The 26953-nt window shown below is 38.4% G+C and overlaps 1 protein-coding gene across 2 annotated transcripts; it reads right to left on the reverse strand.

Moving 5' to 3' along the window:
* Window positions 1-1929: 1929 nt before the first annotated feature.
* LOC134818817 (mitogen-activated protein kinase kinase kinase 10-like) lies at window positions 1930-26303 on the reverse strand. Of its 2 annotated transcripts, XM_063828476.1 has the most exons (19): window positions 26175-26303; window positions 24110-24212; window positions 22364-22494; window positions 15731-15853; window positions 15447-15543; window positions 15130-15222; window positions 14582-14641; window positions 14330-14450; window positions 13977-14125; window positions 13607-13806; window positions 13343-13423; window positions 12909-13009; window positions 12683-12809; window positions 5953-6080; window positions 5645-5755; window positions 5177-5232; window positions 4297-4406; window positions 4022-4063; window positions 2686-3372 (listed from the first exon to the last, which is right to left on the reverse strand). In XM_063828476.1, the coding sequence occupies exons 1-19, from the start codon at window positions 26265-26267 to the stop codon at window positions 2785-2787; spliced, it is 2514 nt and encodes an 837-aa protein (XP_063684546.1). In that variant the 5' UTR covers window positions 26268-26303; the 3' UTR covers window positions 2686-2784. The 2 variants fall into 2 exon arrangements, with proteins under 2 accessions (XP_063684547.1, XP_063684546.1); XM_063828477.1 differs by lacking the exon at window positions 4022-4063 and having other exon boundaries at window positions 1930-3372.
* Between the last annotated feature and the right edge of the window lie 650 nt (window positions 26304-26953).

The raw sequence follows: 26953 nt of genomic DNA on the forward strand, positions 1-26953 counted from the left end.
GGGTAGAAGAGAAACATCTTTTGGACACTGATTACGCTGATGACATGGCCATGTTAGATAACTCAAAAGAGGGGCTGCAGGAAACCACTGACCTTCTCTGCAAATACAGTGCCTATGCGGGTCTGAAGATTAATGCTGGCAAAACACAGAGCATGGTTGTCAGCAAAAGTGCATCGCAGAGGCCGTATTCTAAAGACGACACTATGGACATCAATGTGGAAGGTCTCCCAATACAGCAGGTCAGCAATTTCACTTACTTGGGTGCAATCATCAGTGCGAATGGAACAATTGACAAAGAACTGTCAGCTCGAATTCAAAAGGCCTCTGGGGCATTCTATCAGCTCAGCAGTATATGGTACAGTCGCAACATCAAGACTCCAACTAAAATCAGGATTTACAAAGCGGCTGTTCTCACTATACTGCTTTATGGAAGTGAGGTATGGAATACCACACAGACGCAGATGAAAAGATTTGAGGTGTTCCATCATAGATGTCTGAGGAGAATCCTGAAAATAAAATGGTTTTATCATGTATCTAATGCTGATGTACTTAAGCGGGCTAACATCGCCCCTGTTGATACTTTCGTACGAGCAGCTAGACTCCGATGGTTTGGCCATGTGGTGAGGATGCCAGAAGAAAGAATACCCAACTATCTTCTGCACTGGATCCCAAAGCATGGTAAAAGGTCGAGAGGTAGACCTAGGAAAAACTGGTTGTCATGTGTCCGGGAGGATGCAGCAATCTTCACAGGTGTCGATAACATCACGATAGAAGATGCAGAACAACAAGCTACAGACAGGGTTCACTGGAGAGGTCTAATACACCGGAGAAAGGAGTTACTATGTGGTGCAGGCCACTCCAACGACTAGGAGGAGACCTTTTCAAGTACAAGTACAAGTACGGAGGGGGGGGGGGTAAAAATTGCCAAAATATTGATTACGTAATATGTGAACGACCCCTAAGGGTAGGGGTAAAACATTCGGTCCATCACGTGACTATAGTCCCTTGAAGTCAATGTCAATGACTAATTAATAAATCCTATGTCTCGCTAGTCTTGGATGTTAGATACCTTACCTTTGATATCTTTGATCTGGAGACGCGACCAGAGGGCAGAGATTAAATCTTTGAGAGATTCGGTTTGGTTCGGTTTGTTTTGCATAATAATTTGGTCGCCCCTGTACATTCACCCGCAAATTTGAATTGCTCTACTTGATTTAAATTTGGTATCTTGGAACAAATTGATTTTCCCAAACAACAAATAAAAAGAAGAATTCAATGAGACTGTTGCTGGTGGAACAGTTAATAATACGAAATACGAAATCATCAGAAATCTTTATCGAACTTGTACCACGAAGAAACCAACATATCTTAACAATGAACCAATCTAGAAGCGAACTGAGCAAGTTCAGAATATCATATTTTAACAAAAAAACTTTACATCATTTGATAGATAGCGCTATTCTGGGACTTGGCAAAGTGAAACATCATAATCTCTGGATAAAGCCAGGCCAAAAGTACAAAGTAACCATACAGATTAAACAGAAGCATACATCACCTAACATTTGAGCTTACATTTTAAACTTTGAGAATGGGTTAGAAAACGAAACAGGCTGTTTACAAGCGTTGCCAAGGTAATCAAACTAGGTTATCCAATTCAGGGTATGAAGAAACAACTATACGACCGCTGCCAAAAATTATTGATATCGCGATCATGTTTCCATTACCAGCGGAAAAGAAAAGATTTAGTTGTTTTTATAGATCTGTTGCGTTTTTTAATAAGGCTTGCTAAATATTGAGCAGGAAAATACAATGTCACCTTGTGAACCATGCAATTCGCAAAAGATAATGCAAAAAATTCGCAATTTATGATGTATAATTCGAAAATTTTACAATGAATTGCCAATTCTATTTCACGAAAAAAAATACGAATTGCACGACAAGGTTTGAAATAATAGCTCTATCTTTAAATAACTGGAGTATGCAGGATTGAAGAGAGAGAGAGAGAAACGACAGTAAAATATCACTCAGTAAACAAAACTCAGTATTAAGCTTGACCCTTTAATTCAATAATTTAATTATAATATGTAATTTAATTATAATATATTGTAATATACACAACTCAAACTTGTATCTCGATATCTCTATATTTTGAATGACAAAATTAGTGCAGAAATAATCTGTTCAAAAATCAAAGCATTCAATCACAAACTTAATCTACTTGAATCTTACCACATCACTTAATTTTAATCCCAGTTGATAGAATTTGTATCATAACAACCACTAATCCTCTTGATTTAACATTTTTACAAAAGATTACAAATTTTTGAGATGATAGATAAAACAGCAACAACAGACCGCTCTTTTACAAAAAGTTCATTCAAAATTTTGGATTATGTCACCGACTTTTCAGGTTTCCCACCCGCTATAACGATTTTATTGAAAACCATCCAAGAAACTTTGGGAAAGACCCATGCTAAGATTACCCCCTCTCTGTACTACAGCAAGTTGAAACTTAAACCTCCTTACTCATCTTCAAAAAGCGATTCTCTAATATCAGTGAAGGTAACACTTTGAGACACTTTATTCGTTTGTTCCAACCCGCTGTATTCCTTTCTCAGCTCTGTAAAATACCAGTTCTCGGCTGTAACATTACACCGTTACCATGGTGATCCACCCTTAAGACTGGTAGTCTGATACCATGGTTACACTTCACACCACAGTGGGCTGGATTGTAGTTACCATAGCAACATATCTTGTGAACACATTCTCTAAACAGATCTTCTATCAACTCTTTTTCTTGCTCTTGGCGACGGAGGAGGGACTGTTTTTGTTGACTTTCTCCGGGGTAGGAGGTGTGATAGAGACGGAGCAGTTACCCACCTGACCATTACTCTCCGGGGATACGGAGCCCCCTGAATCGTAATGTGAACTGTACACTCCTGAGTCCAGATTGGGAGTCTGCTGGGTGGTCTGGGTTGTTGGCTCGGTGCCAGTAGATGACTCTGTGCCGTTATCGTGGGGCGGGGGGTTGGTTACCACTTCTGGCTCCTTGTTCGCCCCCCAGGACAACGACCTATTGTGACCTTTCTTCTTTTTCTTCTTGCCCTTGCCGAAGCTGGGGAACTTGGGGAATATCTTTGAGGACGTGGGAGTTGAAGCGGCAGGAGCTGGAGCTGGGGCCGATGTATTTATTTGGTTGGAGAGCGGGTCTTCTTGTTCCTCCGTGGGCGGGAGAGCCGGGGGCGTGGGCAGGCCCCAGGACTTACTGCGGCGGTGCCCCTTCTTGGGGGTGGAGGAGGAGGGGGTGGAGGTGGGGGTGTCCTCTGGCTCGTAGTTGGGATCCTGGGGCACGTTCAGCTCCAGGTTGGGGATCTGGGGAGAGTAGGTTAGTTAAAGAGGAAGTATTAACTAATTATAATGCTATCATGCGTACACTCAGACTAAGATTAATCAGCGATTATTACGCCAAATAAAGCTTATTGCTCGGCTCATTTTTCTTAAACGCACTAAAAACAGTTAACTGTTGAAATCTCCGTTCACTTTTTCATGCAAAATAAACACACACGATCTTTAGCAAAATACACACACTTTTAGTGGGGGATTATTACTGGAAAGGATTAGATGATGGTTTCGGTTTTAGCAGGGCACACAAACAATCACAGGTGCTATTTGCAAAAGCATTGACGCGTGCAACATCGTTCACAGTCACACACGTGCACAGTCACACACTAATTTGAGTGAAAAATGCTTGATAAAAAGAAGACCCACAAAAATGCAACCTCACCGAACATGCGCTATGCCCTCACTGACTCGACCCTAGAACCAAGGAAATCAGGAAGTTTGAAGAAGTTCAATTTACAACCATTGAAGTTCTCTGAATTGAAATTTCCGTCTAAGTGACTGAAGCTTCTTTCTCGAAGAAGAGCCACGGTTATTTTTTTGGAAATGTCAATTCAAAAATCACTCAAGTCGGGCATTTGAAAAATGTGGAATCATTGGGATGGTTTGATCGTTAACTCACCGTTGCTGTCCTGCCCCTTCTCACAAACATACTCGATTTATCCTAGAATTTAAAAGAAAATTCACACAATAGCTTCCACTTTTCACACCACAATCGAGTGAACTTTAAATAAGTCGGACACAGTCCATATTCAGAAACATTTTCAGACATTGGGCAGACATTGCAACACGCTTGATTTAACACGTGACAAGGATAAAACCAATCAGATTGCAGAATCGATGTCACGTGACCTCAAAACGCACGTGCAACGCTTCGTCACCAGTAGCAACACTCACCTCTGCTGAGTCGTAGTAAAACTGGGATCTGGACGTTCCCCCGCTGCCCCTTCTCGTTAACTTGGAGAAATCAAAGAACTTCGCTACATTCACAGATTTCTCCTCCGGTTCTGGGGAATCGTGTTTGTTAGAACTTTTAGAACCAAATAATACAGGTGGGCCAAAATAAACAGTGTTATGTTATCATGGTAACAGTAAGAGTAATTGTCAGCAAGTTGTAACAGTGGTTGTGATGGTAGTTACCATGGTAACAGTGGTTGTGATGGTAGTTACCATGGTAACAGTTATTGTGATGGTAGTTACCCAAGCTACTGAGAGTCTTGAAGAGATTTGATGAGAACCTCATGTTAATATCGTGATCTGTGTCAGTGCCGTCAGTTCCTTTGTAAGTTACGTAAGTTCCTGTGTAAGTCAGTTTCGTAGTGTTGGTTATTTTAGTGTTTGTAAGAAGTGTGTTACAATTATAAACAGATGAAAACAATTCCGTGACCTGGAACTCATTTATGCAATGCGCGTAAAGAATACTGCATCATTATTCTCACCCTCAGTAATGTACATTTTCTCCACATCTTGTCCGTCAGTATAAGAAACGTAAGAAACTGTCGGAGAAGTCACTGACTTACGGAACCGTCTTCTCCGGCCCGACAACTTAGCTAAAATAAGTCACGGTAATCATGGTAACAGTCATGTCAGTCATGTTACCATGGTAACGGTCATATAAATCATGTTATGCGTGACAGTCACGAGAGTCTAAATTTATGATAGTAAAATTTAACTATGACATTAAAAGTTGAAATTAATTCAAAGTGGAAGAAACAAGTGACAGAGAAAAACATACTTGCTAAGAAGTGAAAGTGAAAGAGAAAGTGAAAGAACTGACCTGGAGTAAGATTTCTGACACCATCTTCACCGCTATTACTCGCAGAGTAATTGTGTCTGAGGGAACAAGTAATTGGTTACCGATAGTGAGTGTATTATATGCAGTTTCAAATTCATTGATAACAGATTAAACTGAAAATTAGAAACATTCGTATATACAATATTCATACATAGTCCAACACTCCAACCCCATTGTTGTCCATTGTTGTCCATTGTTGTTCATTGTTGTCCATGTCTATTTGGCCAAAATCTGGTCGTCTTGGACAAAAATTGACAAACGGACAAAAATGCGGCTAGACTCCTCTACATATTAGCCTTTATTCTCATATCAAGGTAATGGTTGTGTAATATCATTTAAAATAACAAGCATTAAAGATAAAGTTATTGACTTATAGTGAACTGAACGGCCAGGCTGAAGGATTTGGGATACAAAAAGGCAACCAAAATATGAAATTAAAAGGTAACACACTTGCGTTTACTGTTCTTCTTCCCTTCAGAGTTTGAAGAGTCAGTGCTTGGTTTCTTCCTCCGAGCGAAGACGGAGTGTTTCTCTGGACCATACTTCTCACTGTACCTCCGTCTGCAAGTGATGGAGTGAAAATAAAATAAATTAGAAAGTGAAAGATCAGAGCTAAAGCTAACTTAAAAACGAAACAAGCGCTGAACAATACTAACAGACATTCACGAGATAAGAAGTTGAATTAGGGACTTTGCTGTTTACGGTAGGATTAGCAACACTTTATTGAAGGGTAAAGTAAATGTGAAAGTGAAACTAACTGATATTCATGAGAAGTTGAAGCAGGGTCCTTGTTGTTAACGGTAGGATTAGCAGCAACAGACCACCCCCTGACTGGGTCATGTGTACCCACATTACTGCGCAGTGCCGTTGTTTCTTCCAGTAACAGCTGAGTTAAAGATGTTTTGTTAGTCACGTGATATTGTTAGTCACGTGTTACTGGAACGGAGAAACAAGGAAATCGAGGCTTGTTTTGCCAGCAAATATGCAAAGGGGAAATAAAATTGCCACATATAATTGGAGGCCAAAATAAGGTGCACTGATCATTGGCCCGGTTACTGGTCTGGATTTTGAGTTTACTGTCAGGAATCTTGCTATATATCAGGAATATTGCTATACTATCATTAGATGCCTGATGGAATACACTTTAACTTTTTATAGTTTATATCGTAATGATAATATTTCAAACATGAGACCATGATAACAGTTTCTATCACTTTGTTAAATGGATGGATACGGTGTGTTTGACAAGTTATTAATATTTGGTCGTTGTTTCGCAAAACTTACAGTCTTGGGGCCAAATAATGGAAAAAGAGTTAAATTTTATTAATTCAATACCGTGTTTTTATCTGAGACCTGAGTGTGTGAGCGCTTTACACAGGTAATGATGATACAGGTAAATTCTAAATTAAAGCGTTCGCGTTTTAATCCCCCAAGTACTCATGGGACTCAGGGAGTATTTTTTAAAGGTGACTTAAAATATACTCTAAACTTACTCCAGATATACTTAAAACATACTCTAAACTTACTCCAGATATACTTAAAATATACTCTAAACTTACTCCAGATATACTTAAAATATACTTTAAACTTACTCCAGATATACTTAAAATATACTCTAAACTTACTCCAGATATACTTAAAATATACTCTAAAAATACTCTAAATACACTCTAATACTTAAAATATATGCTAATAAAACAACGGGGAAATTAAAGAATAACATATAAAAACCCAGAAATGTGCTTCAGATTATGATACAGTTTTACCTGCTAAAACGTGGTATACTTTGTTAATTTATTTGACAAATGATTTGATTTAAATTGAAGCCTTTCTGTTTTTTACATACACTATCACATGTCTTTTAGTGCGCTTCACTATAATTTTCATCGTTAAAGTTCAGCTTACACAACTTTTCTCCTGATCAAACCCTCACAATTTCAACCCTAAAAAGTGAGTCATGATCGCACTAGAGTACTCGAACATCCCTGGAAGAATTTGCACATTGCTTCACTAGGGCCGGCATTTAACTTTAAGACCTTGCCTTTTTGACCCTGGATTTTGGGTTAGGATCGGGGCCCCGTGGGGTTGGTGTCAGGGTTGGTGTCAGGGTGATAAGAAATAAGGGTAAGCGGAGGTTGGGGTACAAAATGTCGACAGATAAAATATTGCCCCCCCCCCCCAACAGTTACACCGACACACACTTCACACTGCAACCCCCACACACACACTTATTTCTCACTGCAAGTTTATTGATTTCATCCCCATGAGACTTGCACTTCCGTGCGAATATCTCCACTCCCCGTCTCGCACGTCGTCTCATGATGGCAGTTCGGGGCGTCTTGGGTACGGAGGGGGTGTTGCTCCAGCGACGACGTGAGTTTAGCGTTGCTGTTGGAGACACGGCTCTGTCATCCAGAACAATGTGTAGACAGTCCTGAAGTGTGAGGCGTCCACTGAATTTGCCGTGACAGAAGTGACGTACAGTGGTAGCAGTAGTATTTTTACGTTATTATTCTTTACTAATTCCACTGTCCATATAGGTTTATCAAGAGAACTTTGACACGGTTCGATGATTGACAATCATTTTCCAGCATTGCAGCAATGACCACAGACAACATGTGCGGTATCACCTCACTGAGCGATAACTCAGTATCAGTACCAGGGAGGTGGTAACTAGGAGCGTGGTAACTAGGGAATTCATTATTATTGTTGAAACAAATTAGAGACGAATTGAATCAATAATTCTTAAATACTTTCAATACTTGATGAATAAGTGTCGATGTCGGGTGATGGCTGCACAAAATGGATATTCTACGTCAGATTATATTGATTATTTTGAAAATTGTCATGATTTTCATTCACTTAATGGCCCAAACAAATTAGTAGGTTTTATCCTTTATTCTCTCTCTTTAAGGTTACAATAGCTGGTTAATAGATAAAAGCGGTGTGACGTCACCTCATGGTGAAGTGTATCAGTTGATCGAACCATCAGCATGCCAAAATATTACAAATCAGTTAAGGGAAATGAGCAAAATTGATCTGAACCATTAGTACGTAAATATCCATTTAAGTAAAATAAAAATATCAATTTAAGTGAATATCCATTCAAGTCAATATCTATTTAAGTAAATGCCTATTTAAGTAAATGTATATTAAAATGCGCCATTCAAATTTGAAAATTTTCAATCGTGTCGACTCATTTTCTTCGTTCAGAGAACTGCATATTTACATTCGCTGCAATTTTCGCCATGAATTTGGTTAACAAAGCGGTTGACAGCTTCTTTTTTGTCCACCAAGTAAAATGATAATCCAATGGATCCTTAATGCTTAACACGTTTCAGACTCTTTTATTTTTTGAACCGATCTCATTTTCTGAGATAAAACTTTGACGCTCCATTTTAATTTTGAAGAATTGCTAATGTTGGTCATAAATATGCAATCGTTACTCCGAAAAAATTATTTCCGAGCATTTAAAAATATAATTTCAGCCCCATAAAATGCTTATTTTCAGCCTTTTTCTTCATAAATTGTAAATAAACTATGGCAATTGAGAGCATTTATTTTCCATTTTAATCTCTTAACTTGATTATTTGCAATTATTCTTATTATTAAATAGGGTTTCCTCTTCGTGGTGAGGGGTAACCAAGATAAACTAGTAAGAAAATATTTCAGGATGGCAGGGAGATGCAGTCTTTACCTCCTCATTATACTCCTCATCTTGCTGTATTATCTTGATGCTAAACCCGCCCCTGACCAGGAACTGAGGAAGAAGCTGAGAAACCGAAGAAGCCCAGAGGAAGTTGAGATACCGAAGAAGAACCCCAAAAAACAAGGAAATAATGGGAAAAATAGTGGAAAAAATAAAAACAGAAACCGAAATGTGAGCAAACCAGAAAACACTGCGCAAGAGGCCAAATTGAACGCTGGAGGATCAAAAGGCGGTGCAAGTGAAGTAGGTGGCATAAAACGTGGGGAACAAACAGTCGTAGGAGGAGAAAAGCAAAACGGTGGAGTTAAAAATGTAGGGGGGCCGGAGAAGGGCATAAAAGAGAAAGCTATAGATACCAATCCATCTGGGTCTAAAACCCAGCCATCTGGGCCCAAACCACAAGTAGAAAATGGAGGGGGACCGGGGAAAGGTATGAGAGCGATTGCGATTGCGATGGAGGATGAAGCTATAGATATGATAGAAAATAAACCTTCTGTTGAGGATGAAGTAATAGATCTCAGTCCAGATATGATAGAAAATAAACCTTCTGTTGAGGATGAAGCAATAGATCTCAGTCCAGATATGATAGAAAATGAACCTTCTTTTGAGGAAAGCAATCAAGCTGGCGCTGACATTAACGAGAAAAAACATGCTATAAACTCTACATCTGTGAAAGAGCCAATGAATGACAAGGAGTACGTTATGAAAGAAATTTGGTACAATCAACCTTCACCCGCAGCTCAATCTGAAGACTTTATCGGAGAACTGAAGGAACTAATGGAAGTCCTTACAGCATCCCGTGATTTGATCAAAGACTCTAAATGGGCGTGTTCTGCACTAAGGGAATTGGAAGCACCCAGAATGTTGCAAAAAATCATGGATAGGAACTACCGGGAATTAAACGAAATCAAGAGGAAAGGCAAGGGAGAAGAAGATCGGCCAAAATGGAGAGAGAAATGGGACAAGTTTACTAGTGAAGACTCTGATGATAGTTCAGGCGATTACCAAGGAGATAATACCGATGCAAGTGGAGAGGAGCATGATGATCGGATCACATATGAGGCCGATGATAGTTCTGGAGAGTTGGAGTATATCAATAACCCTCACAGCGGTGGTTACGGCATGAGTGGTTCTGGTGATATTTACGACATGAGTGCTTCTAGTGATAGTTCACGAGAGTGGGAGTATAACGATAACGATTACGGTTATGGTTACGGTGATAGTTCAGGAGAGTTGGAGTATAACGATAAAGATTACGGTGATGGTTTAGGTGATAGTTCAGGAGAGTGGGAGGATAACGATAAAGATTACGGTTATGGTTTAGGTGACAGTTCAGGAGAGTGGGAGGATAACGATAAAGATTACGGTTATGGTTTAGGTGACAGTTCAGGAGAGTGGGATTATAACGATAAAGATTACGGTTATGGTTTAGGTGATAGTTCAGGAGAGTGGGAGAATAACGATTACGATTACGGTGATGGTTACGGTGATAGTTCAGGAGAGTTGGAGTATAACGATAACGATTACGGTTATGGTTTAGGTGACAGTTCAGGAGAGTTGGAGTATAACGATAAAGATTACGGTTATGGTTTAGGTGACAGTTCAGGAGAGTGGGATTATAACGATAAAGATTACGGTTATGGTTTAGGTGACAGTTCAGGAGAGTGGGATTATAACGATAAAGATTACGGTTATGGTTTGGGTGACAGTTCAGGAGAGTGGGATTATAACGATAAAGATTACGGTTATGGTTTAGGTGATAGTTCGGGAGAGTGGAAGGATAACTATAACCCTTCCGATTTACTGAACGGTCTTAATGATTACGATCTTGAATATATTGATTGGAGTACATGGAAGGGAAATGACGATCAGGATAAGTACAACAATGGTGGCTACTCGACCTCACATGAAAATGCCAAGGAAGATGATGACCACGATAACAATGATGGCTACTCGACCTCACATGAAAATGCCAAGGAAGATGTTGACCACGATATCAATGATGGCTACTCGACCTCACATGAAAATGCCAAGGAAGATGATGACCACGATATCAATGATGGCTACTCGACCTCACATGAAAATGCCAAGGAAGATGATGACCACGATAACAATGATGGCTACTCGACCTCACATGAAAATGCCAAGGAAGATGATGACCACGATAACAATGATGGCTACTCGACCTCACATGAAAATGCCGAGGAAGATGATGACCACGATAACAATGATGGCTACTCAACCTTACATGAAAATGCCGAGGAAGATGATGACCACGATAACAATGATGGCTACTCGATCTCACATGAAAATGCCAAGGAAGATGATGACCACGATAACAATGATGGCTACTCGACCTCATATGAAAATGTCAAGGAAGATGACAACGAGGATGATTGGTATGACCACCATAACTTCAAACGAAGATCTGCTCGACAAGACGTCAGGGCCAAGCGTCAAGCAAAAGGTGGTCACGGGGGTGGTGGCGGCAAGGGTGGTCCTGTTGGTGGTGGCGGCAAGGATGGTCCTGGTGGTGGTAGCGGCAAGGGTGGTCCTGGTGGTCCTGTTGGTAGTGGCGGCAAGGGTGGTCCTGTTGGTGGTGGCGGCAAGAATGGTCCTGTTGGTGGTGGCGGCAAGGGTGGTCCTGTTGGTGGTGGCGGCAAGGGTGGTCCTGTTGGTGGTGGCGGCAAGGATGGTCCTGGTGGTCCTGTTGGTGGTGGCGGCAAGGGTGGTCCTGTTGGTGGTGGCGGCAAGGATGGTCCTGTTGGTGGTGGCGGCAAGGATGGTCCTGGTGGTGGTGACGGCAAGGATGGTCCTGGTGGTGGCGGCATGGGTGGTCCTGGTGGAGGTAAGCGTGGGATGGATCTACCTGGGCCCTACGATCCACAACCACATGAAAACAACGAATCGCAGCAGTCTGGGTCTATTGAACCACAACCATCTGGGCCCTCGGAACCAAAACAGCACAAAAGCCACGTTGAAATTGTAACAGTTAGCGAGACGGAATACGAAGAAACAGGAAACTTTGAGGACAGGAAGAATGACAAGCTCAATGACGAGGATATCAGGAAAGTAAAACAGCTCATCGATTCCAATCTTTATTACAGTTTCTTACTGGACTTCTGCGAATTTAATATGTGGTAGGTCCGCTGAGAGCTGCTGGAACACCGGAGGATAGTGTTAGACATTGAACTTAGACTAACAGAAATTATTGCTACCCTGCATGATTATTTGCTTACAAAAAAGTTGTAAAATGTTCTCAATTAACATTAATATTCTTATCCTGAAATGTCCACGTCAGGCCCGTTCAGATTTACCCCCATAATTCTCATAGAGAGTGGATCAGCTGTGTCACGTACCATTACAATATACCATGTTTTTGTTCAGTGGTTTTATCAAATCCATTTGTACGGAGTGACCAGAGACGGGTTACTACCAGGAATTTTGATCGTGTTTTGATCTCTATCTGATATTATTCCGTTGAAACGCATTTATAAAAATTATGTTTGTGCATTTTTTGTTTCCAAAATTAAATATGATTTATCCGACAAAAAATGAAGAATTATTAATTGGAAAATTATTTGATAGAAAAAAAATGAATGAAACGTGTTGGTAAATTTCTGGAAGTAGTTAATTTCAACTGAATTTTAACAGTTCTAAAGTTGGAGGAAAAAGCTTACAAGTTCATCATCTTTCCCCCAAATATACTTTATGTTCGAAGTCAATCGGTTTATCTGTCACGAAATGGAAAAGAGGGGGGGGGGGGGATATGAACCAACCTTGACATATTTCTTCGTGTCCTCACTGGAATCATCCATTCCTGAGTTGGGGTAGTGGAATATGTGCTTGAAGTCTTGTGGTTCGCTGATGTCAACGCTGTTCATCTTTTTCGTTATCTTCCGTTTGCTGAAAATGGAAATACTGTAGTTTATTCACAAACATTGATGTCCTAGCAAAGCAAATCCGCGTGATCTATCATAGTGAAGCAGTCTTAATATTAGGTACCAGGGGTGAGGGGTGGCAGCCACAGGGTTCGTTTCCAGTCCAGTAGTTTTCCTCTGACTAATCATCACCATACACAGCTCCAGTAGCACCTTGTTAAGCTCCTGAGGGAGAAATCGTGAGCTGTTTGAGGAAATTATGAAATCAGGATCGGAGATTGACAAGAGCACAACTTTTCTGAAAACCCTGTCCCTGTCCCTGTCCCTGTCCCTGTCCCTGTCCCTGTCCCTGTCCCTGTCCCTGTCCCTGTCCCTGTCCCTGTCCCTGTCCCTGTCCCTGTCCCTGTCCCTGTCCCTGCCCTGTCCCTGTCCCTGTCCCTGTCCCTGTCCCTGTCCCTGTCCCTGCCCCTGTCCCTGTCCCTGTCCCTGTCCCTGTCCCTGTCCCTGTCCCTGTCCCTGTGGGAACATAAGCTGGTGGATTTTATAAACACTACACACCTGTTGTTCGAGATTGAGGTTAGCTTTTTCTTGTTGTAAAGTGTGCGCTTTCTCCTCCATCTCTTGCTGCTTTTTGTTTACCTAAATTGATTGACCAGCTATCAAGCTGAAAAAAACTGCACCGGTCTTTCAAATCACAAAACTTAAAATGATAAATGAGAACATTGTTATTGCCCCTAGTTTACAAAAAAAACTGCTAGTTCACACAAAAACTTGGTTATGAGAGTGAAATAAGTTAACCCAAAATAAACAAATTTAAATAACCTCTGTCTCTCTCTGGAAAAGTTGATCCTCCTTCTCCTGGAGCTCCCTATATATCATCTCCAGCTCATCCTGCCATTCCAGCCTCATAGACCTAAAGTCGCTGTCTTCAAGGTTTACAAACTCAGTCTGACTGATTTCTTCTAATGTAGAACAAATGTTGGAAAATATGGGCCGCTCTTTTCTGTCGTAATTCCAGATCGCTGACAAAAAAGGGGAGTCACAGTAATGCAAACTTCATTACATGACGGGCGGCATTTTCAGATTTATCATATATAAATGATCGAAAAAGGAGGGGATTTCCTATATCTAACATATAAACATATATAAATATGACAGATAAATGGACAAACGAAAGCTACTAAAAACTAACAAGCAAGCAGATCCTTGATGTCGTCAGGACAGGTTTCGGGGATTGGGAGTGTCATCTTTCCAGCTGCCACTTTATACTGTACTGCCCAGTCTTCAAATTTAGAGAATGGAACTTCTCCCGTCAACATTTCCCATACTACGACACCGAAACTGGGGGAGTGGGAAAGTGGTTAAATTGCGGTTAACATGTTACACTGTTGCTAAGCGATCAAGCGCACGAGCAAATATCAAAACTGCATTTCGACCTTTATTGTTACAATGACCGGGTATGATGGATCATGGAAATCTACTTATCAACTGGTGAGAGACTCCCCCGCAATAATTAACAACAAAGTACGTGTAACTAAAAATAACCTCCAAACGTCGCTAGCTTGACTGTACTGAGAATCTCGGAGGACCTCAGGGCTCATCCACCTGAAGGTACCCATCTTGCTGAGGTTGGCTGTTTTCTCCATGTGGCGAGCCATCCCGAAATCTGGGGAGGAGAATGGTTCAATTAGGAGGCGAGTTTATAACATTGTTAAGAATTCAAATCAAATGACAAAATCGATGAATATTAAAAATTGAACGAAACAGGTGCAAAAACAAATGTGGGGAACAACTTACCAGTTATTTTAACAGTGTTTTCCATTAAGCTTGTCTGTCTCAAGTCCTTGGCCAGGAGAACTGAAAAGACATAGCTTGGTGACGTAGCACGAAATCCACAAAGTTTTCATCGGGAACGTGCGTGCGCGCGAACTATTTCATGTATTTAGTTAAAAAACTAGCAATATCTAAAAATACTAGCACGTTCTGAGTTTGAACTCACGCCAGCGGGTGTAAAATTCTTACACACTAATTCTACGCAACGTACGACGATATGATATGAAACTGCATTCGAGAAAATCAAGCTAGACGGTGATGAAAGTGTGAAGCATGGGTCAATAAACTTGAATAAAGTGGGAAGATAATGAAGTGTGCTTTGCCAAAGCACACTTCATTATCTTCCCACAAGCAGCTTTGGCACGTGACAGCGGTTTTGATTTGCCGCTTCCTGTGCTCAAACTTATTACTCAAGTGGTTTATCCATTGTGGCAGTACCCACTATTTTAACCAGTTTTTAAGAACAAAAGCTGAACCATAAAGGAAATAATTCGTGTAAGATCGGCACTCACTGTTTCCACTTTTTAGATCTCGATGGATGACTTTTTTGGAATGGATGTAGGACATTCCATTAGCCAATTGTTTGGACCAGTTAACAATGACATCTGCGGAAATTTGTATTAAAATAACGTAAACAAAGTGTATAATCGTAAGATATTCCGAGGAAATATCACAATTCCGAATTCAGTTAAACTGAAAATATTCTGACGCTAAAACGCTTATGAGTATATAAAAGCTTAAACCATGAAAAGTAATTGCAAGCAGAAAAATTTAAATCATTATAACAAATTCAAAGTGGAAATATGAAATATCCAGTAAGCTCACTTACTTGCGGGTAGTCCGAACTGTTTGAGTACATCGTACAACGATCCACCGTATGCAAACTCCAACACTAAACACAACTTTTGGGGCGGTCTTATACACACCTGAACGTTATTCATAATGTCATGGTACGTAATATTCACGAATATGTTAGATTTACAAAGACTGGTCTCGCGGTAGAGTTGTACGTATATAAAGTACTTACATATTTATGACAAATATAAATTTTCGCAATTTACACGAGAAGTGATTTAATTGTATGGTAAGCACAAAGTAGTAAATAGTAATAACCCCGTAAAGAGAAGTAATGTTATCATGCTGTAGATCGTGGATAGTATGGGCTTCCAGTAGGAACTCCTGATAGATATCAGCTTCTAAGTTGCCGATTATCTCTCGTGCTTCCTTTACGGCTACCTAGGGGGGGGAAAGTGGTTACATTCCACGCATTTCTTTGTATAGGATGTGGAATAAACGTGCTAAATTAAGATTCATAAGATTGGGACATTTTTTCTGCTTCAATAACTTGGCAGGAATTTGATCTGTTCACCACTGGATTGTTTGTGTCGTTGAGAATAATAAACAACTTGTGATATTAGTGAACAATCGTGTTAAGTTTCGGGACAGAAATTATAGTTTTAATCCAGGAATATATACATTATGTTTTTATTTTATCCATATTCACACTTCGCAAACAAGTGATAGGATAATTAGATAATGACCACATTCCACAAATACCAGAGGAATTTAACATCTAGTTATTAAGTTAGAGTTCGATTATATTCACTATTATATCGATTATATTATCGATTATATTCACCCTTACTCCTAACTTCCTTGTTTCACTTGTCCTTGTCTCTTCCAACCGGATAATATCCAGATATCAGTATTTCAATCATGAGACTAATAAACAGCGAACTACTCCGTTATTTGATATATTCACTATCATATAGCAAAATCCGATACCTTATTATATAATACAAAAATTATCAATTAACTAGCTAATTAAAAGAAGAGAAAGAAGAGGAAGAAAATGAAGAGAAAGAAGAGAAAGAAAAGGAAGAGAAAGAAAAGGAAGGGGAAGAAGAGGAAGAAAAGGAAGAGGAAGAAAAGGAAGAAAAGGAAGAGAAAGAAGAGGAAGAAAAGAAAGAAAAGGAGGAGAAAGAAAAGGAAGAGGAAGAAGAGGAAGAAGAGGAAAAGGAAGAGGAAAAACCGAAGAAGAGAAAGAAGAGGAAGAGGAAGAAGGGGAAGAGGAAGAAAAGGAAGAGGAAGAAGGGGAAGAGGAAGAAAAGGAAGAGGAAGAAGAGGAAAAAAAGAATAAGACACGTCTCGTGCAGTGGTCGTAGATGGCTTGAGTCAGAGAGGAAAGAAGATTGGGCGTTAGTTTCAAATCCAAATAAAACAAAACTTGAATTTTATAGAAAAATCAATAAACACACTATAATTATCATTTAAAATACCCAAAATTGAATATTATGTTTATATCGAAGCGACTAGATGAAACACTTGACATGAACTGAAATTTGGTCTTGAACTTGTACTGGACTTAAGTCGACATCGTTAATCATCGATAAAACAATTATTGTTATCTAATATAATTAGTGGAGCCATGGTTTTTTCCTAGATCATGTGATTTAGTTATTATCTTCTTTAACAACGGTGCATAAATATCGTAGATAAGAGCGGGTTTCATGGTGGAAATAAGGAGATTTTATTATTCTCTAATTATGTAAAGAAGTCTTATCTTGGTTTACAAACGATACATGCCAGCTAATTAAACCTGGCTGAATAAATGAGTTCATCTAAATCTGAAATCGATTCCTAAATGAAGATATTGATTTTCACCCCAACTTCAGTATTTAAAATCACACAAGAAATCTAATCTGGGACCATTACAGTCATAAAACTTAAGCTCAAACATTTTTTTAATGACTATTTGTTGATTGAAATAGAATAGTATATAGTTTTATAACAGGAGTATTGGATGAATAATGATCCAAAGATAACTTATCAAAATGACTGGAGACCCTACCAAAGTGTCACTGTGTCATCTGACCCTTATTTCTAACTATCCCAGTTAGTTCAGCATTTCAAGTTTTTGATAGAGTCCAAGTATTTCTCAGCGTTATCGGGCATTAGATCAAGAAGATCACAGAGCCAGAGCCTCATGGATGTGGTATCCTGCCTAACCCAGAAGATATGGGTCGTACCTGGAACCAGCTTCCCTGCTGTTCCACACATAGATTCACCCTCATGTCCACTCAGTGTCAGTTGCTGGCTCACTTGCATGCTTGTAATTGTATGGTAAGCACAAAGTAGTAAATAGTAATAACCCCGTAAAGAGAAGTAATGTTATCATGCTGTAGATCGTGGATAGTATGGGCTTCCAGTAGGAACTCCTGATAGATATCAGCTTCTAAGTTGCCGATTATCTCTCGTGCTTCCTTTACGGCTACCTAGAGGGGGGGACAGTGGTTACATTCCACGCATTTCTTTGTATAGGATGTGGAATAAACGTGCTAAATTAAGATTCATAAGATTGGGACATTTTTTCTGCTTCAATAACTTGGCAGGAATTTGATCTGTTCACCACTGGATTGTTTGTGTCGTTGAGAATAATAAACAACTTGTGATATTAGTGAACAATCGTGTTAAGTTTCGGGACAGAAATTATAGTTTTAATCCAGGAATATATACATTATGTTTTTATTTTATCCATATTCACACTTCGCAAACAAGTGATAGGATAATTAGATAATGACCACATTCCACAAATACCAGAGGAATTTAACATCTAGTTATTAAGTTAGAGTTCGATTATATTCACTATTATATCGATTATATTATCGATTATATTCACCCTTACTCCTAACTTCCTTGTTTCACTTGTCCTTGTCTCTTCCAACCGGATAATATCCAGATATCAGTATTTCAATCATGAGACTAATAAACAGCGAACTACTCCGTTATTTGATATATTCACTATCATATAGCAAAATCCGATACCTTATTATATAATACAAAAATTATCAATTAACTAGCTAATTAAAAGAAGAGAAAGAAGAGGAAGAAAATGAAGAGAAAGAAGAGAAAGAAAAGGAAGAGAAAGAAAAGGAAGGGGAAGAAGAGGAAGAAAAGGAAGAGGAAGAAAAGGAAGAAAAGGAAGAGAAAGAAGAGGAAGAAAAGAAAGAAAAGGAGGAGAAAGAAAAGGAAGAGGAAGAAGAGGAAGAAGAGGAAAAGGAAGAGGAAAAACCGAAGAAGAGAAAGAAGAGGAAGAGGAAGAAGGGGAAGAGGAAGAAAAGGAAGAGGAAGAAGGGGAAGAGGAAGAAAAGGAAGAGGAAGAAGAGGAAAAAAAGAATAAGACACGTCTCGTGCAGTGGTCGTAGATGGCTTGAGTCAGAGAGGAAAGAAGATTGGGCGTTAGTTTCAAATCCAAATAAAACAAAACTTGAATTTTATAGAAAAATCAATAAACACACTATAATTATCATTTAAAATACCCAAAATTGAATATTATGTTTATATCGAAGCGACTAGATGAAACACTTGACATGAACTGAAATTTGGTCTTGAACTTGTACTGGACTTAAGTCGACATCGTTAATCATCGATAAAACAATTATTGTTATCTAATATATAATTAGTGGAGCCATGGTTTTTTTCCTAGATCATGTGATTTAGTTATTATCTTCTTTAACAACGGTGCATAAATATCGTAGATAAGAGCGGGTTTCATGGTGGAAATAAGGAGATTTTATTATTCTCTAATTATGTAAAGAAGTCTTATCTTGGTTTACAAACGATACATGCCAGCTAATTAAACCTGGCTGAATAAATGAGTTCATCTAAATCTGAAATCGATTCCTAAATGAAGATATTGATTTTCACCCCAACTTCAGTATTTAAATCACACAAGAAATCTAATCTGGGACCATTACAGTCATAAAACTTAAGCTCAAACATTTTTTTAATGACTATTTGTTGATTGAAATAGAATAGTATATAGTTTTATAACAGGAGTATTGGATGAATAATGATCCAAAGATAACTTATCAAAATGACTGGAGACCCTACCAAAGTGTCACTGTGTCATCTGACCCTTATTTCTAACTATCCCAGTTAGTTCAGCATTTCAAGTTTTTGATAGAGTCCAAGTATTTCTCAGCGTTATCGGGCATTAGATCAAGAAGATCACAGAGCCAGAGCCTCATGGATGTGGTATCCTGCCTAACCCAGAAGATATGGGTCGTACCTGGAACCAGCTTCCCTGCTGTTCCACACATAGATTCACCCTCATGTCCACTCAGTGTCAGTTGCTGGCTCACTTGCATGCTCCCCAAACCCCACACTTTCTCCACTACTGCTTGAACTTCCTTCTCCGCATTCCCATACGATTCCTCAACCGATTTAAATGATGGATATTCAATGTCTGATACTGGGGGTTCAGTTGGAAGTGAATCATCACTCCAGTCAAACTTAGCCAACTTTTCTTCAACTCTAAGCTCTTCAGCCCTAACCGCTTCCAACCACAAATCATATTGAGCCTCGCGTATCGCCCAGATGTCCGGGAGATCCTTGGTTATTTTCTCGACCCTTATTTTAACTACATTCCTACCAGGGTTGTTACAGAGCATTTCAGGTTCGGTAAAGGTATAACAGGAACAGGAACTGGTAACTTGGACCAAACACAAGAGCAGTACTAATTCTATCATCCTGTGAGAGATTGTGGTAACGATAGTGTGTTAAATTGGACGTTGAAGATGCTAATTATTTCAATCGAAGAAGAGGGAGAAAGATTTTTTAATATGATAACAGCTAGTTTCAAATTGAACGTTCGGGCAGTTTAATAAAGGAAATAAAATAAAATTCAGGTGAGTCTAATACCAAAATATGTAATAAAATCATTTAAGCAGCGGTACAAACGAGTTTGATAATTTGATTTGAGATCTCGGACCAAAATTCGCATAACACGATGAGTTCTTATCTTATTGAGCAATAAAATATTATAAGAACAAGAACCTTTAGGTGTTCGATTGGTCGAACAAGGCCAATGCTGCGAGTTTTAAAGATAAATTGATTAAATATAATTATACCACCGTATGCGGGGGGGGGGGGGGGGGGTGGATCGCACGCTTAGTACTGTACGTGACGTAAGGGTCATATTTTCTTCCAAAACACAGTTAGTACATGGTGACTTGTTATCTAATTCGACTGCATTGAAAATAAAACCCCTACTAATTACTAAATAGTGGCTAATTTTCCCATTTCCCAAAAACAGTTAGTAAATGGTACTAAATAGTGGGTCTTAGGTCTAATTTGCCCAAAAAACAGTTAGTAAATAAGGGTATTATTTATTAAACAGAATGTGATTGATCTTTTGTATAATTTAAAAAAGTGGCCTTTTCCACTTGAGAAGGTCCAGTGTTTAATTTATTTTAAAATTTATTTCAACTACTGGTTCTTGGATGATGTGTCTTGTAGTACAAACATGTTTCAGTACATACCATCACCACCAATATAATGACCTTTTGAAAGGTTGTGTCCATGCGAGTCGTATACACTGAATCAGCTTTATATCCACCTGCGAGCTCTTTTTGCTACAGCGGGCACGCGCAGCCTGCTACTAAAAAGGCCCAGCATTTTTCACCCTGCTAGCATTGTATAATCTGTATTTAATTAAGCATAGATATCTCAACTGTTAGTTTTATTGTTTACATTCAATATCGGATCCTTTTAAAACTAAAAAGTCATGTTTAATGAGCTGTTTAAAGCAATCTTATTTTATATACCAAGACACAGTTAGTACCGTGATTAGTACTGCAAAAGCTCGCAAAAGGGAATGGGTGTCTTAATTGTTATCCGAAAAAACAGTTAGTACCGCGAAGGGGGTGGGTGGGTCTTTTGAAAAATACCAAAATTACACTTAGTCGACGTCACGCACAGAACTTAGTACCTGATCCCCCCGCCGTATGGTGGTTTTTTTGAAGTCCCCGATGTGTTATTAAGTTACTGTCGCAATCTTTCCTGATCATAAAGTTATTTATTGTCACTTGAGACAGAGAAGAGTGACTATTAAAACTAACCAAAAACACCATAACAATTTATTAGATAATAATATTAAATCTTAATACTGTTAGTTTAGTGCGACCAATAGGACCCATCATACACATTACACAAGCTATCAGGCTCATCAACTAATCTGACCAGCCGCAGTGCTTTAACCATGGTATAAACTACACAATATGTTTACAAGGAATTTAGTTTTTGAAATATAATCAGAATAATATTACATATTATACAGGTTGTCTTGATACACTGATTTTTTGTGACAATTATTATACGTTGTGTGATTATACATTATCAAACATCGGTACAGAAGTGTGATATTACATTATACATTCCAAGAATCCCAGGGGAACGTTAATAATTATTGTCATTACGTCATAACACCGAATCATTGATATCACTAGTCGGATTAAATACACGAGAGTGTAAACCGATAATTTATAGTATTCAGAAATATCATTTGAGTATTTAGAATATAATATTTAGACATATTCTCGAAGTATTTAAGATATCCGGAATTACCCACAACATTCCAAAATATTTGCTTGAGTTTCACATTTCAGATCGAAATACATTATCATAAAGAATCATGTGGAAAATTTCAGAAATAATGCATTTACATTTACTATCCAAGAATTAATTAAAGTATAGCATTGTTCAAAAAATGCACAAAAAATGTATAAATACATTTTTGTTTAAATTTAAAGCATTTTGGTAGCTATAATTGTTTTTAAATCATAAAAACGATGTAACCAGTAACTCTAGTCGACCCGCTTGTGACTCGACTAGTATCACCTCAATTAATGTAATATATTTGTATAGTAGTAGTGTTGCAATTAATTTAATTTAAACTGTAATTACCTCTTTGCCGTTGTAAGCTCCCTTGTAGATTTTACCGAAGCCACCATATCCCACCACCTCCCCTATCTGGATGTCGTTCACTTCGATGTTCTGTATGTTGTGTGCCTCCACGAAGTTGTGAGGGAAGACTCCTGAAAACAAGTTGGTGAGACCCGTGCCGTGGTACAAATTACAAATTACAAATTACAAAGTAGCATCACCTAGCCCCCCCCCCCCCCCCCCATCCCTAATAATCTAGTTTATTAAAGGATACAGTACAACACAGAATTTCGGACCAGCTTAATGTCGGATCAGCCAAATTCCGGGGTCAGCCAAATTCCGGGGTCGTTCACATATTACGTAATCAGCCGAGGGGGGAGGAGGGTTTCCAAATGATTTTGCTAGTGTAATTTTGACACAATAGCTATTTGTAAAAATGATTACGGAGGGGGGAGGGGGGTTAAAAATTGGCCAAAAAGTGATTACGTAATATGTGAACTACCCCTTATGTCTGGTGACAATATAATTACACTGGCTATATAATTTTTGACCTTTTCATTCCCAAAATAAAATCCACAGTACCCATTTAAAGTTAAACTAGCCCAACGTGCGAAGTGTAACTATTTAATTTGTAGAATACACATTATACATCATGCATGGGGGAAGTTGTTACAAAATAATGATAAAATGTTTTGCGTGAATATTCTAGCACAGGTGTACAAGTGTAACGTCCAGAAGAGTAAATGTTTGAGGAGAGCTCTCCTCTTGTTTCTCTTATGTTATGTAGTACAGCTTTTCAATTGAAGTAACTCAACTTATCGTTTGACTTGTAGATTTATATTATTGTAGACTTGATGTGCCCCGAAGGGCATACCTTACTGCTAAAAGTTACGTTTATAGTAGAAAATAAGCGCAAATATATCCTTGTGTTTGACAAGAGCTACCAAGTAATCCAAATAAACACCCTCTTGGTTGTGCACTGTCACTTTAAAAATATAGACCTAATTATCCATTTAACTAATTGTTTCCAACCTATGGGCAACGCCAAGACTTCCACGCGAAGTGGTACATATTAAAGTTGCCCATATTGTATGGAGGCCTTGTGAACTTCCAAGTCAGTGGATAAGCTGACTGTCTACTAGGGTGATCAAAAGCTTTAACTTAGTGCTTAAAGATCAAATCAACCAGGTGTCAACAGAAAACCAAACGGTTTAATCTTCCTTCTAGACTGAGTCAACTCAAAGTTAAAGTTACCTCCAGTGTCTTAACATGATGGAAATATTCTATAATAAATGTGACCTAGTGTGGAGCTACATGATGGCTAATACAGTTTATATGGTAGACCACGGTGATAATGTACCACGGTTAGAATGAATACCACACAGTAAATATATGCGGTTAACTGATAAACCAGCCAACTAACTGATCAATTAGATAATTGAGTGACGTAATATCTGTATTTGTTGGGTGATTAAGGTCAGTTTGTTACACTCTCACAATATCAGGTGTTGTATCAAGTTATAATAAAGCTGTTTTCTGAAGAATTACCTTGTTTAAACTTCCTGTAACTACATTACCTCCGTGTAACTGTGTAAAACTGAATTCATACATTCCCCTAAGTGCTAAGAAGCATCGTTGGATTACTGGCATTTTTCTAGGTGTTCATTTTTGGGTGTTCATTCCATTCATGTTTAATAATGATAATCTACACAAACTGATAAATCTACTAAACTTTAGAAACACAAACAAACAGACATAGCAACGTACCGACGAAGGGAGCAGCTTTGGCGTTGTCAGCATGTTTGTAGATCTGACCAATCCACCATCCTTCGTCTCCGCTAAGCAGGGGATCTTTCGAGAATATCTGTACCTGGTTAAAACAAAAGTAGTAGTAATACAGTATTGTACAGCGTATTTAACATTAAATTCTTACCGTTTCAAAAGTAATATTATGTCACATATTCTAACGGGATTGTAATATCTGATAATAATAAGACAGGTAGTGTTGTGTGAAACAAGTGTGATATTTTATTATCTACACCAGCAACCCGTCTTCAATTAAACTTCCTTCCACAATTATACAGCCCACGTGTACGTGATTAACAGTGTACGTACAGACAACTAAAATTATCAAACACACGTACCACTGCTCAGCTAGGTGATATGTACTGCAATATTATTACAGCACAAGGAGTCACTGTAATTATGTGCCAACACAATACACTGAATACTGTATATTTGGCGGCAAATAGTTTGAAACTAGGAGTAGTTTGAGTGTGTGTGTGCTGCAGCCTTGCTGTAGTAAATAGTATCAGCATGACTGCGTGGTTTATGAAGGAGTATTAACAGGAGTTCAATATAAAACACACAAAATGCTGGCCCCTAATTTTAGGGCTCACCTTTCAACACTGTTTTTAATTTCAGTCTTAATTCATTCACAAAGCCCGACATTATTACGGGTAAAATATAATATTATTAATTGTTCTAGAAGAATCTGTTCATTGTAAAACAGGTGACGTTGAAAAGAAGTTTTATAAAGGAGTTTGATAAAGAGGGAGGGCTGCACTCTTTGTGAATTGTGTTAAACTTACTTAATTCAGTATTTTGTTCTGATGTAGTTACTTATAATTATCCGCACTAAATAGCCACAGTTAGATGTAAGGATAGTTAAAAACTGACCGACAGCTCTGCTGCGTCTCCTGGAGCACTGGTTTGCATTAACAACTTGGGATACGCCGAATGTTTTCAACTATCTCCAAAGATTTTTCACGTTTCAAATTACACTAAGTAGTCCACCAGATATATCACTTATCTCAAAAGGTTACGAGTAATAACGATTTTAGTTCTACACAACGCGAGCCTTCCCCAACTTATTATGAGATAGGTTTCCAGACATAATAATATAATATGATATTATATTATGTAATATAATATAATATTTAATAATCATCTGAACACCTGCTCAACTCTTTATTATGGTGTAATTACAGATTACAGACTGCAAGGATTATAAGCTTCCCATTTGGTGGGGGTATCCAGTGCTATATTGTGTGAGCCATTCCTTACCATCCCACAGTTCTTCCGAAATTCCGATCTGTCACAATTGAAGACTTGACTTTATTATGTTTCTTAACTTAACGGGGAAAATCCCAAAAATTCGCAGCACATTCCACGAGGATTCGAGTATTTTCATATGTTTAGTGGTCTGGAATGCAGCTGGTGGGGAATCAGCTAATCTTACAAAGTAAAATCGAATCTGCTAATCTTAGTGCTCGTTCTTAACATTCCGTTATGGTGAGGACACCGGGTATTTTAAAGTTTTAGGGGGAAACATTAAATCATGGTTTAAATTCGGAGCTACTCAGTTGGCGAACAGTGTGATGCAAAATGCAAATATTAAAGATATTATGTACCCGATAAATGTTATCATTTGGTATTTTTGGTATGTTCAGATTAAGATTGCTGTCCTCACTGATTATTGACATTAGAGCGTACATGAACTTTGGTATATCATTCACGGGTTACTTTTGAAGGTTACGTTCACGGTTTACAATTTTAGTAGAGTTAAAGTTAAAAGCCGAACTTGGAGATCACCTTGACTTATTACTTCCTTATAATTTAGTCAACAAGTTAACCAATATGTGTATTAATGTCTTAAAATAGCGATTAATGGTAACTCTAAGGAATGTGCTTAATTTTTATCATACCCAATAAAGATAAATCTAAAATCTAAATCAATCGATGGAATATAAAATCCAGCGACTATACGATAATCATTTTTAAAAAATAAATGAAAGTAAATAAAATAAAAGTAAATATAAAATAATCTTACTTTGTCTCCCTTCCTAAGATTAAGTTCATCCTTGTTATTGGAAGTGTAGTTGTATATTGCTGTAGCGAGTTGGGGCGCCTTTATCATCGTCATCTTCGGTCATAGTGTCTCTCTGGTAAACATCGAGCTAGCGATAATTTTAGATTAGTAAACATGGGGCTAGCGATATTTTCAGATTAGTAAACATCGAGCTAGCGATATTTTCAGATTAGTAAACATCGGGCTAGCGATATTTTCAGATTAGTAAACATCGAGCTAGCGATAATTTTAGATTAGTAAACATCGGGCTAGCGATATTTTTAGATTAGTAAACATCGAGCTAGCGATAATTTTAGATTAGTAAACATCGGGCTAGCGATAATTTTAGATTAGTAAACATCGGGCTAGCGATAATTCTAAATTAGTAAACATCGATTTCTAAGACAAATTATAGCACCAGCGACGGACCTTCATGACATGTACAACATAGTTAATAGTTAACAGCAGGGTGTCAGAATGACATGTATCAATAATAATTGTGCCCTGTTATCTTCATTGCAAAGTTACTGATAAAGAACCTGAGGTTTCCACTGTAACATAACATACCCGTAGTATTGCAGCCCTACACTACACTACACTACTACTACCTGTATATGGACTGAGGTTTCCACTGTAACATACTATACCCGTAGTATTGCAGCCCAACACTACACTACACTACTACTACCTGTACATGGACTGAGGTTTCCACTGTAACATACTATACCCGTAGTATTTCAGCCCAACACTACACTACACTG

This window comes from Bolinopsis microptera, chromosome 7 (genome assembly GCF_026151205.1).
Source record: "Bolinopsis microptera isolate Bmic1 chromosome 7, MBARI_Bmic_1.0, whole genome shotgun sequence".
Taxonomy (NCBI): Eukaryota; Metazoa; Ctenophora; class Tentaculata; order Lobata; family Bolinopsidae; genus Bolinopsis; species Bolinopsis microptera.

Bases quoted from the DNA above. Each gene is read 5' to 3' on its own strand.
- LOC134818817 (XM_063828476.1), bottom strand. From the start codon at position 26,267: ATGACGATGATAAAGGCGCCCCAACTCGCTACAGCAATATACAACTAC. The intron at 22,495-24,109 runs GTACGTTGCTAT...ACTTGTTTTCAG, and splicing joins CAAAGCTGCTCCCTTCGTCG to GAGTCTTCCCTCACAACTTC. The intron at 15,223-15,446 runs GTAAGTGAGCTT...AAATTTCCGCAG, and splicing joins ACAGTTCGGACTACCCGCAA to ATGTCATTGTTAACTGGTCC.